The sequence below is a fragment of the Clavelina lepadiformis genome, chromosome 1 (genome assembly GCF_947623445.1).
Source record: "Clavelina lepadiformis chromosome 1, kaClaLepa1.1, whole genome shotgun sequence".
NCBI classification, from domain to species: Eukaryota; Metazoa; Chordata; class Ascidiacea; order Aplousobranchia; family Clavelinidae; genus Clavelina; species Clavelina lepadiformis.
In genome coordinates this window covers 21,367,092-21,387,211 of record NC_135240.1, presented here as the reverse complement: position 1 = coordinate 21,387,211, position 20,120 = coordinate 21,367,092, and the positions used below count along the sequence as shown (strand labels likewise).

General features: G+C 36.2%; 3 protein-coding genes across 3 annotated transcripts; all 3 read left to right on the top strand.

Annotated features, from left to right (window-relative positions):
- Positions 1–1,337: 1,337 nt before the first annotated feature.
- Positions 1,338–5,121, top strand: LOC143470445 (vesicle-associated membrane protein 7-like). The gene is made up of 6 exons (XM_076968588.1): positions 1,338–1,721; positions 3,066–3,242; positions 3,328–3,440; positions 4,018–4,085; positions 4,240–4,332; positions 4,589–5,121. The coding sequence occupies exons 1-6, from the start codon at positions 1,576–1,578 to the stop codon at positions 4,685–4,687; spliced, it is 696 nt and encodes a 231-aa protein (XP_076824703.1). The 5' UTR covers positions 1,338–1,575; the 3' UTR covers positions 4,688–5,121.
- Positions 5,122–6,534: 1,413 nt separating this feature from the next.
- Positions 6,535–8,487, top strand: LOC143463231 (4-galactosyl-N-acetylglucosaminide 3-alpha-L-fucosyltransferase FUT6-like). Its single transcript, XM_076961663.1, has 2 exons — positions 6,535–7,315; positions 7,525–8,487. Exons 1-2 carry the CDS (start codon positions 6,870–6,872, stop codon positions 8,366–8,368), a joined length of 1,290 nt encoding a protein of 429 aa, XP_076817778.1. The 5' UTR covers positions 6,535–6,869; the 3' UTR covers positions 8,369–8,487.
- A 5,090-nt stretch (positions 8,488–13,577) lies between these two features.
- Positions 13,578–18,076, top strand: LOC143456609 (4-galactosyl-N-acetylglucosaminide 3-alpha-L-fucosyltransferase 9-like). Its single transcript, XM_076955182.1, has 3 exons — positions 13,578–13,703; positions 16,549–17,038; positions 17,142–18,076. Exons 2-3 carry the CDS (start codon positions 16,578–16,580, stop codon positions 17,977–17,979), a joined length of 1,299 nt encoding a protein of 432 aa, XP_076811297.1. The 5' UTR covers positions 13,578–13,703; positions 16,549–16,577; the 3' UTR covers positions 17,980–18,076.
- Positions 18,077–20,120: the final 2,044 nt, after the last annotated feature.

Genomic DNA, 20,120 nt, shown 5'->3' with positions numbered 1-20,120 from the left:
TACAAACGTACAACCACAAGATGCCTTTGTATACTAGATCGCAACTGCACAAATTGTGACGTCACCAGTTTGTGCATTTGTATACTAGACCCAAACAAAGAAAGTATGCCATAAGTATGGTATACCATAAGCTTAGAAAACTTGTATGGTTACGTATCTTAGTAAGTCTACATAGATAATAGTTGATACAAATTTTAAAACGGAATCGTCTTCATGTTAAACGACCAAAGGAAATAGTTTGGCAAAATCATATATTTTGATCGGATACTGCGAAGCTGCGCGCCTTTCCTGTATACTCAAAGCTATTTATGTTGCCGTACCAACAAAACTAGGTGGCAGCATATAGCCAAAAGTTTGACCACACGCTGACTACAGTGCATTGTTGAAATGGCAATTTCTACTAAGATGATGCAAAATAACGCAAATTTAAAAAAAACGCCGTTTTACAACTTAATGCGTCCCTTTGGCATTACAATAATAAAATTTCTGTTTAGAAAATATAACAGTTTTACTTCTGCTAATTTATGGAATATCGGGAAAGAGGAACTAATAATGCTTACTGTAGTCATTAGATTATGTAATGTGGAAAATAAGTAAAGAAAAGGTGATATCACAATAGTTGTAGTGAATGATTTTTAACATAAATTGGTACAACTCTTAGAATAAGCGCTTACCTCGCAATTACGCCGCTCGTGTTCTGTGTTCCATACCCACTGGGGCTACAGTTATATTACCATTTGGCAAGGTATTAACGACGCTTGCTCCTGGTGAACAGTTCTAAAATTCGGGCAATGCAATACAAAATATAAAAAAAAAACAGATGAAAATGTGTGACAATCGGAATTTATACAAAAGTTAGCTTGGTCACCGACCCTATTTGGTAATGAGAAATCGGAGCCGGGCTTAATTCACACAAAAGGCTTTGCTCAGCCCGAGGATAAAGATTATCATACGACACCAAACTATAAACTAAAACATACACCGTGTAATTTAATTTTTCTAAAAAAATGTCTTCGTTTAAGAATGGAGTTAAGACGGATAAAATTTGCTTTTATTTGAAAAATATATTTTTGCCAGGAGATGTTTTGCTTTATTTTTAACTTTTGAAATTGTTTTATCTGAAAAAATATTAAACCAGATTATTTAGTAATGTTTGCTAAACAAAGCTGTTGATATGCTTTACGATTTCTCATCAATCACTGCAAAGATTAAAGTAAGATTTCCCGCAATTCCTCACTCTTATACCTAATGTAAAATCCCGTAAACTGGCACGCTTTGCACTGTTTTGCTCCGTCTAGTGTCAAGGATTCGAATCTCTATTATGTTTTCCCTTTTATTGCTGATATGGTAGTGTTAATGTGTGCAGTGTAACTTTCACGTGACAAGGAAATCGAAAAACAACATAGGCGTAATTGGTCTAATTTATATCTATTTTGAGCTGTGGGCTTGTTTGAAGGTTAGTTGACAGGTTTTTCAGATGAAACTCATCGAACTGGAGTTTCTCTTGTGACATTAAATCAACTAGAGATCAGGTTGATTGTTATATGTGAATTCAGTGGCACATATTCCTTTGTTATGGCCATTTTATACACAGTTATTGCAAGAGGAACAACAGTTCTTACAAGATATGCTTCTTGTGCTGGAAATTTTCAGCAAGTGGCTGAACAAATCTTGGAAAAAATTTCCAGCGGTGATGCCAAGTTGACATACTCTCATGGAAAGTAAGATTTTTATCACCATTTAAAATGTTAACTTTATTATGGTATTGCATATTTACGGTATCTTGCAAATACTGAAACATTCTTTACACTGTCATATAACTTGTGCAGAGATCATAATTTAAATTATGTGTAGTCTGTGAAACTAGGCTATATTTTGACAATTTTATATCTGTGTTTTGTATTGAAATTTACTGTTATTAAATGCACTCATTTGTCTTGCTATTTATTGATTGAAATATAGTCTAAATAAGCTTTTCAGCTGTTATTAGGTTCGTGGTTTAATAACTGTAGCAATAAAAACATCGGAAAAAATATACAAGCGTTTGCTCCTACTGGAAAGTTTGCTGTCAGTGCACTTAATAAATGCGCCAATAAATGCAATGCCAAAATTTGCGCCATAACAAAGTATTTTATAACTGAAAATATAGGGCAAAACGGCAATTCTATGGCAGAAAATTAACGCAGAAGCCAACTTTCTCTAGTGCAGTGGTTCTCAAAGTTTTTTTTTGATTCCTCCCTTACCAACCAAAACATCGTCAATTCCTCCCCCCCCAAAAATCACAAAAAATAATTTCCAAAATTTTACACTACCTGAATATTGTCCCTGGATGATGTCTTTTGAAGATTTATCTCAGGAATAAAATTCAAAATTGCAAAAGAATGCTCTTACAAAATAACCAAACAAATCGTTGCTCATTGTTAGTGAGAACCGTGAGCCTCATGTTGACAAGTTAGTAAAGAAAATCGAGGAGAAAAGCGTGTGAGTTTTGCTCAAAGGTCTCCGCAAATATCGTGTGTTCCTCTTTTTTTCATCACTAGCTTACTAGCTAGTTCTATAAGTACCTTACTAACAATAAAGAGAAAACAATAGCCATTATGAACCAAACAGGCACGTTTATAACGTCAGTCACTTAAGGAGCTTGTCCTCGCGCACTATTATAGACATCTAAACAACCTCTTCGAGAGGATTTTTCTGTTACAAATAAAATTAAAGTTTTTTTCATATACAGTTTTTCCTCCCTGGAATTAAAAATTCCCCCTTTAGTGAGCCAAGTGGCCCGGTTTGAGAACCACTGCTCTAGCGCATCATACAAACTTTCCAGTATAGGAGCGCTTGTTCACTATGAAAGTCACATTAAGCATTTCGACCAGCATTCACATCATAATTACGATAAAAGCATGTCATGCAAAACTAACCATTGTTTCCAGATGTGCATACAACAAATGAAAGTCGATTCCATTTGAATTATACCCGTATACATTTATACTAACATTATCAGGTTATAGATTCGGTTTGAAATTTTGTTTTTATTCATATTTAATTGTTACAAAGTACCTTTTCAGTTTTTTATTTCACTATGTGTGTGAGGATCGCATCGTGTACATGACAATTACTGAAGATGACTTTGAAAGGTCCAAAGCATTCAGATATTTATCAGACATCAAGAAACGTTTCCAGATAAGTTATGGCAAGCATGCTCACACAGCTTTGCCTTATTCAATGGACACTGAGTTCTCCAGGTAAAAGTAACTGAAAGAAACTCGATAAACACACCAATGTCATGTCAGAGGTAAAGTTTACTCTAATGTATTTGTTTTATCGAAGTGTTCTAATGGTTCAAATGAGAAAATACAGCAAATCAGAAGAAGAATATGGCAAGATTGATCAGGTCCAAGGTCAACTTGATGAATTAAAAGATATAATGGTGAAAAATATCGGTATGCATCCTTGCAAACTCTCATTATAATGACAGTGATGGAACAAATGATACCTAAATTAAGAACTCATGTGGTGACTTAAATTTAAAACATGAGTCAAATAAGAACTTTAACCTCTGTGGTTTGGTGGTATGGATTGAAATGGTATTATGGTAATTTTTATTTCCGTACTGAGAAAAGTCTTTGCACGACATAAGCCTGGTGATGATTCCTCGTCGCTCGGGCCCTGCTTACAGAGCTAGCCTTTTTGATGTTTTGTTATTTATCTTGAATTTAAACTGTTCACTAGGTCCACTGAACCAAAGCAAGCATTTTTAATGCCTTGCCCAGTGGCATTACAACAGTAGCGCTACTGGATATCTAACACGAGTTGCATTATTGCGAGGCCTGCACCTGCCTGTAGAAAAAAGATGGTCATTTCCCAGAATTTTGTGATAACCAAAAACTATTTGCACTAAATTGTGTAGTATTGTTTCATTGGTTTGTGTTTAATGAGTAATGGTGTTTATTATTGCAGATGTTTAGTTTGTAGCTTGTTACTGTCATCATACTCTGAAATGTTATTTCCACTTTGTAGATAGTATTGCAACACGTGGTGAGAGTTTGAATTTACTTGTTGACAAGACTGAAGGATTATCAGAGTCTGTAAGTGCCTCGTTTTGCATAATAGAAAAGCCGCTTTAGTTCCAAAGTATGGATTTTTTTACCTCATTGCTTGCTGATAAATTTGGATTCCTTTGCCATGTAAAACTTTACAGTTAACTTTTGTTGCATTTTTTAACATGGGAAAACTTTTTAGGCGGTTACCTTTAAGAAGCGAAGCACAAACCTGGCTCGTGCACTTTGGTGGAAGAATTGCAGGTGGAAAATATTTCTTTGTATAGGTGGAGTGGTAAGTGAAGTACCAGATGAATAATAACTTCCCAATTCAATGAAACAAAAACTGGTTGTGTATAATGCATTTAAAATAATATAATATGTGAAGTAAAGACTGATGAGGGATGTGTGTATGAAGAGATTTATCTCAATGAGAACAAATTATAAAACTGTTGCAGTGCCTAATCTTGCACTAATTACACATTGATGGTTACATTATCCCATTGCATCTTGTACCTATTAGCAAGCTCACTGAAATAATATAATTTCAGGTTATCTTATACTTTCTCATTTCTGCTGGCTGTGGTGGTCTCAACTGGCCAAAGTGCATTCACACAAATGCCAACAAGAATGGCACCAAGACGCCATGATAGTGTGGATTTATATTTCATGGTAGTATTATCATGATTGCTTTCACAGATAGATTCGCACTTCTTCAGCCTGACCACGTTATGACAAGATAGCTTAACTGCAGTGTTACACCTAGGTTAAATAGGCCTATATGTCTGCTTGCTGGATTCATCAACATGCATCGCAATACGTTTGCATAAACGCTTATTTTACCTAACATGAGAATCAGACATTACTGCGTGATCCTTAATGCAAATTTCACAAGCTTTAGTTTTCATTGACCTGATAATCATTTAACGTAAATGACATAATCCCGCCCTTTTCATTTTTCTGTTTTAAGTTTTCTTGTAATATTCTCAATCGATTGCAGCAGTTGGCGAGCTTGGAGAGGTCGTTCAAAGTGCAATTGTATATTTTTTCAACTTGTATTTCTATTAAAGTGTTATTCGTTGAAGCAGGGTGCAGTTTATGTCGTTATTAGATTGAAGAGTATTAACGGCTATTAAGAGTATTAACGGTATTGAATTAGTATACCCAATATTTTGTGGATAACTGAAACAACAACCAATATAAGTTTTCCCAAATATTATACCGTATTTCTACAGTATTAATGTAGTGTATTCAGGGCTGCCATCGGTCTCAACTCCGAAATATGGACGACTAGGAAACGAAAGACGAATACCACCTTAAACAGTGCACAACAGGAGAAAGCAACCAATGTTCCTAAAAAATAACAAGACATTATCTGTTCTTAATTTTGGTATCTCTTTTGTACAAAATGGTATAGCCTACTATAAAGGTGTCAAAATGCCCAAAATACGAACCTCTGCCCTGAAAATAAGGTAATTTCTTTAAAAAAAAAGGACAAACGTATTTTCTATGACACGTCGGACCTTTAAAATAAGGACAAATCTTAGAAATAAGACGGTATGGCAACCTTGAGTATATTAGCTGTTTCAGTAAAAATAAAGGAAGGTTTGTAACTTTGACTCAGATGCATCAGAGATATGTTGAGTTGTATAAAAGAATTATTTCATGCGTTATTCGTACATTTGCTCAGTCACGTTCAAACAGATTGCTTAGTGAAGGATTCGTAGGCAGGGAATTCCATTTCGGAGTATCGAATCAAAAAAGGTTATCTAATTATTGAGAATATTTTTTTATGGAAAAACTATTAGAAATTTAAATACTTTGTTTTTGAAACAAAATGCTGTAGTTCAGACCTCAAAGTGAATAGAACGGTAAAAAGTTTACAAACGAAAACGCTCGAACTGATTCCAGCATGACGTTAGTGCATTTACCAAGGTCAAACTTCGACCAGTGGCCACGCACGTTCAGCGCTTGATATGATTGACTGACAGATATGTTCCAAATTAAGTAAATAGATATCTTTATTTCTAAGCATTTTGGAAGAAGTAAGCTAGAATTTAACAATATTTTGACTGTATCATGGCTTCTTCTTTCGTATGAGGTCGGCTCAAGTATATTCAGCTACCAATTGCAGTCATTTCTTCGTCAGGGGTCTTCAGGTCCTCTTGGCCTATGGGTGGGTGTAGGACACGACAGTCGAAGATGATGTGTTCTGCTGTTTGTGATTCTGCACCGCAAATGCATGATGGTGATGTTTTGAGGCCCCAGCGGTGCATGCATTCGCCAAAACGGCCTACTCCAGTTCTGAGGCGGTTCAGGGTTGTCCAGACCTTTCGAGGAAGGTCTGCGTCATGGCTGCTGTAGTATAAGTCTGGTGAATGTAGATTCAAAAATAAACCGATTGGAAATTTTTGCCTTCAGGCGCCAGGCAATTACGTTAGAATGTTGTTCGACGCGTATTTCGTGTTAGTAAGGAATAGGCCTATGACACACAGTATGCTGATTAAGTTAAACTTTGGAGATATTTCATCAAACCGTTTGGTATAGGCTATTTAGCGGTATACCTGGTACCGAAAAGAGTTTAGATGTGACTTAGTTTTGTTTATTTAGTAATGAATCGGTTTATGACGAAAAACTGATGTTTTCCTGAGCTTGGATGTTAGACAACCGATAGCCTAAGTAATACAGTTTCATCAAAATGTAACCGACCAGGTTTTGACAAATTTTGATTTTTACTAATAGGCTACTCGTTATGTACGGAATGTCGTTTTAACCGACAAGGAAAGATATAGCAACGATGATCACTTCGTTTTGACACCTGAAGTCGAATTTATGATGGTGCTACGTAAAGGAATAAGGTGCATCAAAAAGCTCCTTTACTGCCTGCTTTGTTTCCTTGTCTTACACACATTCTTATGGCTTATGAGTGAACACTCGTCAAGAACACTCGGTGGATTAAGATCAAACATACAAGTCGTTGATGAAGATAATAGCTTAGTTCCCCAAACGAGATTTGCAAATAAATTTAAAGCATACCGTCTTAAAGAGCTGCCGAACGATGTAACTTTTGATAAAGAAGATATGCTTGATGCAAATGGAAAACCTTATAAGATTATACTATGGACAAATCGTAACCTTGGTGAATATACTGCTAATCCAGAAGTGTGTTTTGCAAATGTAAGTTGTGTGATTACTTATGACAAAGAACTCTTAAACACGTCGCACGCTATAGTGTTTCGAGCTGGAAAATTTAGTGGCCGCCATATGCCGCTAGAAAGGTAAGTTTATAAAGCTTGGAGCATAGCAAATGTTTTGCCCCAAGACAAGAAACGTGAACATTCCCTTGACAGTTTTGGTGTTCATTTTATCCTTATTTTGTTTGCCATTTAAAACGCCGCAATACGATGCTCAGGGAGCATTAAATATCAAGGATTATCGTAATTTAATATCATACTTGCAGTTACATAAGAATCGTTATTATTTTTAGAAAATCTTATCAATTGTTCGTTTGGTGGACAGTAGAAACTCCTCTTCATACTCCGGCAACAAATGGAATGAATAACTTTTTTAACTTGACATTTCACTATCGTACTGACGCCGATGTTTACGCGCCTTACGGGAGTACTCAACTTATATTAAGAGAACTTGAAGCAAGAGGAGAAACTGACCTGGAAGAGTTGTTAGCAAGAAAATGGAGAGCAAATAAAACGGTGATTTGGGCAGTCAGTAATTGTTATGAAAAGAGAATGATCTATGCCAAGTCGTTGATGGCGGCAGGATTGGAAGTGGATGTTTATGGAAGCTGTTTTGGGAGGAGAAAAGAATTGGGAGAGGGACGTTATAGTCCACAAATGTACGAAACAATAAGCCAATATAAATTTTACTTCTCATTTGAAAATTCAATCAATTGTAAAGATTACATTACCGAAAAGTTTTGGTTCAATGGTCTCAGGTCCGGGGCTGTCCCTGTTGTTTGGGGCCCTCGTAAGTTGGATGTACTTAAAGTCGCACCGACAAAGTCTTTTATCCACACTGACGACTTCAGCTCGCCGGTAGAACTGGTGAGGTATCTTCAGTATTTGGCAAACAACCAAACAGCGTATGCTGAGTATTTACAGTGGAGAACCTGGGTGAAACACCCTGAAAATATCGAGAAACACTTGCAGGAACTTGCTACGGAGAGAAACGATTTAAGAAGTTTTTGCCCTCTCTGTAGTATTATTCAAGCGAACGAAAGAAGGCGTAAGTATAATCTGAAATCACCTCACAAAATTATTAAATCTCTCAAAGAAGCTTGGAATGGGCCAGAGAATGGAGAGTGCCACCAATAACACTGTAATTAATCCATGTGCTGATGCTTCTACCTTTATAATGTCAAAAGATATAATACTTCGAAGTGCTTTAAAATCTTTAAATTTCATTTGCAATAACTTACATGAGACAATTGTGATCGGCGACTCTAACTGGTCCACTTATTTTATTTTAGGCCTACTAACCATATTTCCCGATTTCTTAGAGACTTATAACTAGGGCCATTTTTATATGACCTTAAAAAATCAATAATATGACTTTATTTTTTGGAAAACATGACTTTATATGACTTTATGTGAAAATCGTGTATTTTTACATGCGAACAACGTCACTCACGGAACTAAAGAGTAAAACATACGCAACATAACAGTAATACACATCCATTTTTATTTTAAACCACTGTTGTAGTACAGTTTCATGTAGTGTGGAATGTTAGAGTCTTTGAAGTTACGATTTGGACGTAAAAATGACTTTAGTAAGGAAAATGAGCGCTCCACAGACGCTGATGTGTTTTTGCATAAAGCGCTGGTGAAATGTCTTGTCTTTGTAGCTCCATAATTTGTTTCACATCGTTTTTGTCAAATCGCTTCTTAATGTAATTTTTGAGCTCAAGCGGATCTTTTCCGAAATCAAAGGCATTTAGATCAGCATGGGCCTCTTTGATGGTGTACGTACAACTTTCCATTTTGAGTATTAAGTTTGAAATATTGTTGTAGTGGAGGCATATTTCTGTTAACTGACTAGTCAACTTTGGATCGTTGACTGAATTTTTGACGCTCTTTACAATAACTCCTTCACCTTCCCATGCATTGACTATTTCTTTCACTTGTTGCCTCTTAAATCTGTTTCATCCATCACAAAAAACAATTCTTTTTCACTCAATTTATCCAGCAGTTTTTGATTGTCTGCTTCACTCAATTCAAATACTTTTTGGCGACAGGCTGATTCAGAGGGTACAGTTTTTCCCAAATCTACAAACAGCTTTCTAATTGATGGATGTTGTACTTTTACCAATGGAATGTCACTTGATGCAAATGCCCGAACAAGTTGACTGGTAAAATCGTTTAGTTGCACCTGGTGAATGAATGCTTGTTGCAGAGCTGAGGAGCGGGTCGTTCTTGCTTCAATCCCTTTCTTATGCTTGAGTGTTGCAAGATGCTGTTCAACAAAAAAACGTTTCTCATGCTTCACAATGCAACTGCATACCTGACAGAACAGTTTCTCTGTAGGGGAGATTGTGAAGTCCTTAAATTCATTTACAATCGCTTTGACTTTCGCTGCATTTGATTCTTTCACTTTTGGCATGCTGAACCAGATATTCTCTCTATGTCTAAGTCTCTGTATATATTTAACTGTTATATTCTTCAGTTTGCTACTAGTTGTACTGTATTTGTATATAACTAGTTACTAGACCAAGGTTGAGCTTTTTAGCTTGCCTACCCACTGACTGAACTTCACATGACGTCCCACTTCAATGCACAGAAGTAGAACAGATTGTGTTGCAACACAATGCAATGTGTGAGTGTGACCTCATAATGCAATCTGTGACCTCATAAAATATAGGTCTGTGACTGTAAGTGTTATGTTCAGGGGTGGGCAACATACGGCCCGCGGGCCGGATCCGGCCCGCGACGGGATTTTGAGCGGCCCGCAGACAGTTTCCGGTCTTACATGATAATGTGGCCTGCGGCCACATTCTGCCGCAATCCCTGTATTGCGTCACTGAATAAGTCCAAGTTTGCCAACCTGAGAAAGATGGCCATAAATCTACTTGTTCTGTTCGGGTCTACATACATTTATGAGCAAACATTTTCGACCATGAACATTAATAAGACAAAGCTGCGTTCCAATCTATTCAGGAATCCGGCCCGCCAAGTACTTCATTTTCTCATATCAGGCCCGCCGACCGAAGAAGTTGCCCGCCCCTGGTTATGTTCAATCAGAAATTGCCTTACTTTCTTAGTGCTTCATTGCTTCACCGCTTAAATTGGTACTTTTTATTTAAAGTATACAACGATATGACTTTATAACTCAAAAATATGACTATATAACTTAAAAAGCTGATTTATGACCTAACCAGGAAAATATGACTTCATAACTTTTTTAATATACCTCATAGGGATGCGATTTTTGCGTTAAAGTTGATTTCACGACTTACTGATGCATAGAAAAAAATATGACTTTAATGACTTTAAATGGCCCTACTTATAACTCAGAGACGGTTTATGGTATTGTTATTACAGTAAATGGGGCAGATCAAGTGTGTCAATAAAAAGGGTATTTGCGAAAGTTTTTAACAGCCAACGCGACGTCGTATTCTATATATCATAAAAATATATTCTATATTCTGAATAAGTGAATGGTTAAGTTGTTGTTTAATTCTAAGAAGTACTTTGCTAAAAGATATCTTGCTGTGTTGTACTGCTATAAAGTGTTTCAGTGCAAGATATTGGCATTCATAAACTTCCGACATTAGTTGAATAGCAAGTCGTGATTGTCAACAGCAGACGTGTTTACGTATACTAAGCAGTTTTTAATAACACGACTAAAGCAGAAAGGTTCATAACTCATTTATTTACAGATAAAAAACATGGACTAGTTTCGGGCTGGCATAACGAAACGACTATACTATACTGTATATAAGTACTGTGATACTGTAGGTCTATATACATACGAGAAAAGTAGAAAATAATTAAGAATTTTTCTCGTATACGTATACACTAGTACTTAATTACGTATTTACAGTCACTTTTCGTTCTACTACACAGTACAGTATATTATTATTCGGAAGAAGGTGATGTCAATCTTAAAGAACGATGTCAGCTTGAAATTAGTCAATATTTCTTTTTCCTGCAAATAAATGAGTTTTTAGCCTTTCTAGTTTAGTTGTGCTATTAGTAACATAGGCAACTTGGAACTTAAAGTCAATTGCGTCTCTATCTAAACTAGATGTGGTTATAGTTTTGTGCATTTGTTAACCTAAGACCTTAGCTAAAAGTAAGCCGAAACGCATATTTCAAAAGTTTTAAGTTACAAAAGAGTCGTAAGTCATTTTTGTGATTGCAGACAAATTGTTAATACGGGTAACAGTATTAGCAAGGAAAACATAAACCGATTTATCCTTATATTTTATTTCGCGAACCGTCATGTTGCGTTTTTGCTTGTGGTTGCTGCGGTCATGGTCTTTATTATTGCTGCCTGGCCATGAATACTGAGCATCATATACGAAATATAGGCTATATACTGTATCTTTCTATGAATATCCTTCACGCTATTACTTACAAATAAGCTTGTCAGGAGAACTGAGCAGAATGTTTCAAACATTCTTCTGATGGGTTTTCCAATCTAATGTGATATTTCTTGTAGAGAAAACGTTTTGGCGCAAGTTTCAGTTTTCGTGTGAAAATTATTCGTAATGTTTTTAGTTATGTATAAGGTGTTAGTACCCAAGAAATCCTTTAGAAGTTTGAGAAAGTAGAAATTGATTTGTCAAGTAAATTAGTGGTGAAATAGTCCTATGCTGTGTTATGAACTATATTGTTTTAACGTCATAAGCAAAATAGTTGGAAAGAGCATAAGACTTTGTTCTGGTGCTGTGATAATGAATCACGTTGACTTCCTGTAATAAAAACTACAGCCCTTAACGGAAGCAACAGCCAAGCTTAGCTAAGTTAAGCAACAGCGCACTTATTCCTGACCCAAGTCTAATTACAACGAGTTTTTGTACTGTATATAGCTGCATGGAAAAATTTGGTCGTTAAAGTTACATTGCTATAAATTGTATGATATGTTAAAATTAATCTTACGATATTAGCAAGCGTATATATGTTGGTTTGTCTAAAGACTCTTGGAAACCAATAAATGAAATTTGCTTGAATTCATTTATTTCCTCCATTGATCAATTTATACGTATGAACAGTGAAAGCTCATCATGTCGTGATTGACGGGGTCCATCAAATGGCAGCACAAAGATGCTGGGTCTCGTTTTGTCAGGGTGGAGAGCATAACCATCTGAGGGCAAAGTGCTATGATTAGCAACCCATACAAATCCAAGAGTTGAGAAACGCATTGATAATAACTATCCCGACGTGTCGGCCGATATTAGAGTACACTGCTACCATTTCAAGGCAAGCACTTCGCGATCTTGTTTGCGCTCTATCGCTTTGTCACCTTATATTCTATTTCAGTCCAATACCGGTCGAATTTCATCGAGATTTCACAGCTTATTTAGTTCTACAAAAACCTGTCGTGCATAACCGTGAAAATGATGACCACTCCCAGTGGTAAATAAAAATGTAAAAATCATTGGGTGTACACAGATGTAAAAGTCATTGGGCTTGACAAGTGTGTGCTAAAATCTAGTCAAGCATGACAGTGTGGCTTTAATCGGGGTTATTTCAAACTTTGCGTTTTTCCATCTAAAGGCGAAAGCTTTGTATGTGTCAGCAAATTTCTTCAACGTTTACTTCGCTTAATCAGTTTAATAATAAATCTTTGATTTATTTTCTTCGTTTTTCTTTTGCAAACAGTGCAAACGGTTTATGCATTGTCAAAAAGCAAAGCATGTAGAGGTGTTCAACAAAAGCGTTTTAGTAATTTTTGCGCACAAAGATAAAGCTTTTCCAGTTTTGAGTGCCTTTGCAGTGAATACGATAGTTAAGCGGAAAACGTAGGAAATTGTTCCCAAAAACTTGTGAAAGCAGTTCAAAATCTAGCACTTATAAGAGTAGGTGAATTCCGAAGGTTTTATTTATTCTGTAGTTTATTGGGAGTGCTATTTATCAGAGATACGTCTGGCGGTCGAAATAATCACAACCAACAACTTAATTTCGATTTTTCCTTTCAAGAAGCTCATGTTTCATCAGTTGGCTTTATTTCAGAATGTTCTTTGGTGAAACCATATCGTATACCATTAGGCTGTGCTGTATAATTTTATGTTGACAACAAAACCCCACGGACCAGTGGCTCCCAAACCAGGCTACGATAAGTGAAGATCTTCCAGGTGGTATGGAAGACACTTATTTAGGTTTACAATAAATCAGTCAGAATAACAGTACATGAACGTAAATGATCATCTAGTAATCTAGTAAACGTCGTTAGCAACATTTTACTAAAGTGACTATTTTACCATAAGTAAAAAACACGCAGCCCGTTGTTGAGGATAGGTGGTTAAGTTAAGAGAATGGGTATGCGAAAATGATTTGAGCCATTTAGGGTTTAACTGAATTTGTTTTTATAGATTAGAAGGTAGATTTAGGTTAGGTTTGAGTTAATATATTACTGGTATACCGTTGCATTTAAGTTAGGCTAGCAAGAAACTGTGAAAGATAACTTCAAACGTATACAATTTTTCAGGTAAATAGTGACAGCCTGGTTTTAATTGACATAGCGCGTTGTCTTTTATGATTGAACAAATTTCAGCTTCTTCCATGGCGTATTCGATGTAGGCTACTGGATTGTAATGATAGTACTGGATTGTATTTTCTTTGTCACGTCATATTTTCGCAGTTTATTACTGGAATAGTTTTGCAATTAGTTAGTGACATTGCAGCATCGAAATTAAGTAGGTCTATTGGCAGACTTTGATTAATGAAACCTCAGAATAAAACAATAAATAACTAAATTTTTCAAAGTTAATGATAGTACGACAACTCATATTTTCTTTGATATAGTCAAGTGCATTTTTTAACATGCCAAATTATAGCCCGGCTTGCATAAAGTAAAACCATGGCCTCAAAGCTATCGAAAACAAATGAGAATCTCTGTCGCAACGTGTAGTTAGCACCAATCTCATTCAAACTAAGGTTTTTGTTTTTTTTCTTATTTTTCATTTGGAGGCTTTCAACCCTTGGCTGTTATCTCTTTCAAAAGTATTTATTCAATATCTTTGCTTGTGGTGGAGTATTTGTCATTTGTGAGTTTTCTAAATGTATATATGGGGACATATGTGGTATAGTACAAGAACAGAGTGTTTGTACTAAACGAAAAACACGGTAGATCTAACTAAAGTAGAAAACGTTTAGGAGCCACTGCCATAGACTATTGTTATTTGGCAAACAATAGTTCTTTTCATCAGAGTGGGTTTAGTGCCTTGATCTCTGGACTATTTGGCTTCGATGAATGACTGCGTACTTACCTTGGATGCTTTAACCGAGCATTGGGCAATTGATATGTCATTGTCATGAAGTGTATTTGGGCGTCTTCGGATGTGCTGCCTTTTACTGGTTCAAAACCTTAAAATCCTAAATTGTGCTAGTACCCCAATATTACATACTACTTGTCTGTACTATAGTTGTAAAATGTTTTCTGCAGTAGAATCTCATGCAGGAGTAATTAGCGGCGGTTTGTGATATAGCTAGATATTACTGCTGGGTAATAAAGGTTGGTTTTCTGAGATCTGAAAGGTTGTTGCTTAGTTTTTGCAATAGATCAATCAAAGGCCTTTGGTGGCCTCAGTCCCATAGTAAACCATTTAGTTCTTAAGCTGGGTTCGACAGAGGTCTCCTAAACTGCAAAAAAATAGCAAACGCTTTTTGTATTTCACTTGCAAGAAGTGAAATAAAACGAGTTTTAGTCTCGTGGAACCCTGTTTTAATAAGAAGGGTGACATTTGGATATTCCCCCGGGTGTGACCGACCCAGCACGGTAGTTTGCAATCGCTAATTACTATAGAGTAGGTTTTTTTCAATAAAGCAAATTTTTGGAGGTAAAAGAGAATGGCGAGAAAACCGTATATTGTTCGAAGTTTGGTGGTGGTATAGAATAAAAATATAAATTCAATAAAAGGTTAATTTATTATCTTCAGGTAATATCGTCAATTTTTTATTTTAAATACGATTGGCGAAACTACTGGTGATAACAAATGTTTTTCTGTTCTTTGCGGAGTACAGATTGGTACTTAGTGTCACTATTAAATAATTGTGGAGCAATATAATCAACAAAGTCAGACAAAGTTATCTGTGACAGTGTTGCAATCGAATAGTAGCGATAAGAAGTCTAAACACTTTACTTCGCTTAAAGGCAAGTTTTTTTTCATGAAAATGTTTGAAGCACAACGCAATATCATCTCATGTTAGTTTATACCGACCTTTGGTTGATTTAGTGTTTTTTTAATAAAAATACTCAAGAAACATTAAATTATTTTGTCAAATTTTTTGTTAAGTCAATAAAGTCAACTTTTTTAAATTCTTAAATCAATTCTTTGGATTTTTATATTTTTTTATTTTATAAAAACATATACAAAAATTTGCTCTATACTAGTCACTCAAAAACTAGTTGTCGTAAAGTTATCGGACTTTCAAAAGTTAGACAAAAACTATTTTTGGCTTTCGGTTATTGAAATAATATTTATGTTCGAAAAAGCATATATTTAATGCAACACTCTTATTTTGGCAACTTATACACAGATATATAATGTACCCATTCACGTGACCAACTTGACTTCCTAAACGCTATACGATAATTTTGAAAAGTTGCGCGTATGAATGCGAAACATTTCGTTTTTCTTTCAAAAAAGCATATTGTCTAAGAATTAATTTGCCAAAATTTGCTACATTTTTGTATCACTTTTGCACAACTTGACTACATCTCTTTGAGTGTCTTAGAGATTGTGGCATATATGACATTTTTATAGCGACGTATTTCATAGATATGACACATATTTCAAACTGTCATATGAAATATATGACAGTTGGTCACCCTATAGACATATGTCAATGATTTTTGACATGCTGTCACTCCCGCTGTACCGAACTGACCTAAATAAATACCGACAAGGAAAAGGGAAAGCGCGCCTGCGTAGAATACACTAAAGTAACAAACAATCGATAATCGCGGAAACAATATGCTAATATAATATATCTAAAAACTTACAAAGTCAAATTTTATAAAACAAATATTGACCGATAGCTGAAACCTTTGTAGGAAGCGTCAAGAAACATCAGGTTTCTACATTGTAAAATGCAATTAACAGCAGCGTTCTGGTTTGACTGAGTGCAAGGTTGCAACAGCCAGAAAAGATTGTTCTTAATGTAACCTATAATAGTCTAAGCCTATATCTAAATTTTATTGCATTTCCCATATTTTGGTTAATATATTCGTTGTTTGCAAGAGTGTCTTCATTTCCAAAAATTACGAGGTTTAATTCCCCATAAATAACACATTGTTGTATTACTCCTAAAATATGGTTATTTATTTACAGTACTAAGTTGAACGCATACCTGCTCAGGAATGATTAGAAAAACTTGGCGTTTTGCAAAGAAGGCATTGGGTCTAGGCCTAATCTCAACTGTTATTTTTACGTGCGTGCAGTTTTCTTACCACGAAAAACCTGATTACTTCCAAGAAGAAAGGCGTCTTCTCGTCAATGTTCAAAAGCTTGGTAATGCCGCTGAAAATGGCGTTTTTCTGTCGCCGCGAAGCAAAGTTACAGTTCGCGCCGAAAAGAATGCTCCAATTATCCCAGAAGACATAATTTTTAATGAAGAAGACATGCTTGATGAACATGGCCGTCGATACACAATTATTATATGGGTCAATAGTGCAGGCAAACCCGGATATGCAGCAAACCCGTTGGAATGTTTGGCCAACATAAGCTGTCAAATCACATACGACAAAAGTCTGCTAAACAAAGCACACGCCGTCGTTTTTAAGTCAGATTCGCTTAATCGGGGAAACTTGCCCTCTGAAAGGTACAGTTGACATATTTATCAAATTAATACAACAAATTTTTACATGGTTCTCTTGTCATATTTAGATAATGCTTAATTTAAAACTTAATGATGCGTTATTCAGGCAAGGTTACCAACAGTTTGCTTGGTGGGCATCGGAGAGTCCTATTCATTCATCTGTATCGGGCGGATTCGATAACTATTTCAACTTAACTTTTCACTATCGGACTGATGCAGATGTCTACGCGCCTTACGGTAGCATCAATCTCATCCTTAGGGAGCTGAATGCAAGCGGCGAGACCGAGCTGGAACCTTTGTTGGCAAAAAAACGAAAGGCGAATAAAATGGCCATTTGGGCGGTCAGTAACTGCTATGCAAAACGTATGGATTATGCCAAATCGCTGATGGCAGCGGGCCTGGAAGTGGACACATTTGGAAGATGCTTTGGAGGTAAAGAGATAGGAAGGGGAAGATACTCATCGCAGATGTATGAAAAAATAGAAAACTACAAGTTCTATTTTTCATTTGAAAACTCCATCGATTGCAAAGATTACTTCACCGAAAAATTTTGGTTTAACGGCCTTCGTTCGGGTACAATCCCGATCGTATGGGGGCCGAAAAAGTCGGACTTGTTGAAAGTTGCCCCAAGTAAGTCCTTCATTCATACTGGAGATTATAAAACGCCCGAAGAGTTGGTAAAATATCTTCAGTATTTAGCAAGCAACGAAACAGCTTATGCTGAATATTTTCACTGGAGGTCCTGGATAAAACATCCAGAAAGAATCGAAGAACATTTAACTATGACCAATAGGGACCATGATTTAAGAAGTTTCTGTAAGCTCTGCAGTATAGTGCAGGCTGATGGGAAGAGAAGAAAACTCGGACTTGAATCCCCGAAAAAAGTGATAAACTCTTTGAAAGATGCTTGGCTCGGTGAGGAGAAGGGACAGTGTCATGGATAGAAGCGATGTTACGATGTTTTCCTGAAGGTGCGATTATTTTTGCACGTAACGTTGGGCTTGTTTGTTAATTTTATTCTTTCGAATACATAAGACCCGCTTAAAAGAGCAGTGATTTATAGAGCAAACTGCTTATTAGAACAGATTTCGTTGATAAGAAACGACTGATAATTAATTAATAATTCTCTTATAAGTTTACCGCTTATTGGAGCAACTTGACACATGCTGGGGACACAGGTAAGGCATTGAAAGCGATCGAAGAGTGGTACTTCTTTCGAAGCACTCTGGTAAAATATTTTTGAAAGATGATTCGTGTAGTTATCGACAAAAGAAAATCGCAAAAAGTCTCAGATTTCGGTCGACGAGGAGATTAAGGCTTTTCTGATGTCATTCATTAGTCAAGTTGTTTGACAGCATGCTGTTGCTGTTGCTTTCCTTACGCAGTAGTCAACTGAAGTCAGAAGTGTAGGTCATAGGAGTTTAGCCTATGTCCAGTAAGGCGTCATTTTAAGAAATTAGCAATATGCAGTATTGTCACTGAATATATAACGATTGTTTTAAACTTAAATACTCCGGCAGTTTCAATCATTTGCGTCTGTGAAATTGCGATATCCTTTGGACCTCATAGGCTACCCCTCAAACCGGTGCCGTACTGGTTACCGTATTTGCGCTGTAGGCTATCACTTTTCAAGCTAATGGCAGTTAGAGCAATCTATACAGCTGTAACGTACATACGTGATATATAGTAGGTATTGTTAAATTTATAAATTTGCGACTGCACTGTCGAAGCATGACCGCGCTGTGCACTACTCATCCAAAAATGAAATCAAACAGTCTATAACTTACCCATTCTTTTTTCTAAACTCCGAGTATAGGGCAGGAATGTACAAAAAATGAAACTACCAAACATCAAATTCAATTTCAGATAATTTTATTATGGTTTTAGTCCAAGTTAATAGTGGAAAAAATAGCAAACTAATTAACATCAATTTACATTGGTTTTAGCTTTAATGTACAGTACTATATAGTTACATGATTTCTTATCAGCTAGATTATATTGATTATGACGTGACAATAGTATCATCTACGGTAAAACAGGAACGAGTATAACTAAAACGACAAATTGTATAATGTAGGCCTATTGCGCTAGTTTTTCAAAGTTTTAAACAGTTTGCGAGGCAGAAACGCGGCAGTGTGGCAGATTATGCAATTAGGATGTGGAGTCGCCTACCAACTGCTTAGTTTGTACAGTAGAATCAGCGTTAACAGTTCAATACTCTACCATTTGATCTAGATTCCTATTACCGGTGCGCCAGCAGGTAATTAGAGTTTGAACTTAGAAACAAAAACAACAGTTTTTTGCGTTTCTAACAAGGTCGTTTTAAGGCAGAAACGTTTTAAGCAAAATTCGTTTCGCTTTTTATCACTTTTTCCCACTTATAGCAACAACTGGCTCTGTTATTGGCTGCCACTATTCCATCAGAAAAAAAATCGTGTGTTCACAGTTATTTTTCATGGTTTCTTGTAACCCTAACTTAAATGTTATAACAGTAACCTAAATCTACCTCTTAATCTAAATCTTGCTTCAATTAAACCCTATAACTAAAATTAAACCCTAAACAGCTTAAAATGACTTCTTGCATACCCATTCGCCTAACCTACTATGTTTAACTATGGGCTGCGTGGCCTACTTAGGGTGAAACAGTCACTCTGTTTATTTTTTCGTCTCCACGGCGCTAATGACGAAAATATAATGATTGATGCAGTCTTGTGCTGTAACCATGTCGCTGTTTCACCTAAAACAGCTTTGGGCTTATAGGTCAAAATCGACTTTGGCGTGAAGTTCGTGCGGGCTTACTTGCCTTCCCACATTAACCTAACCTATGCTTGTCAAAAACGCAAGCTGTAAGAGATTTTAATAGTGGCTTTAACTAAACTGCACACAGAGGTGACTCTTTTGTGGTCTACTGTGAAACTAAGTCGGACAAGTCAGTCAGCGAAGCCAGCATTTTAGATTAAGGCCGCTTATAATATTTGAATGAGGATTGGAATGATGCGATTTTAAGTTAACTGATAACGCAGTAGTAATTATTATGGAACCGGTTAACCGTTAACCGTTAGCGTTTAACGTTTAATCGAAAAAG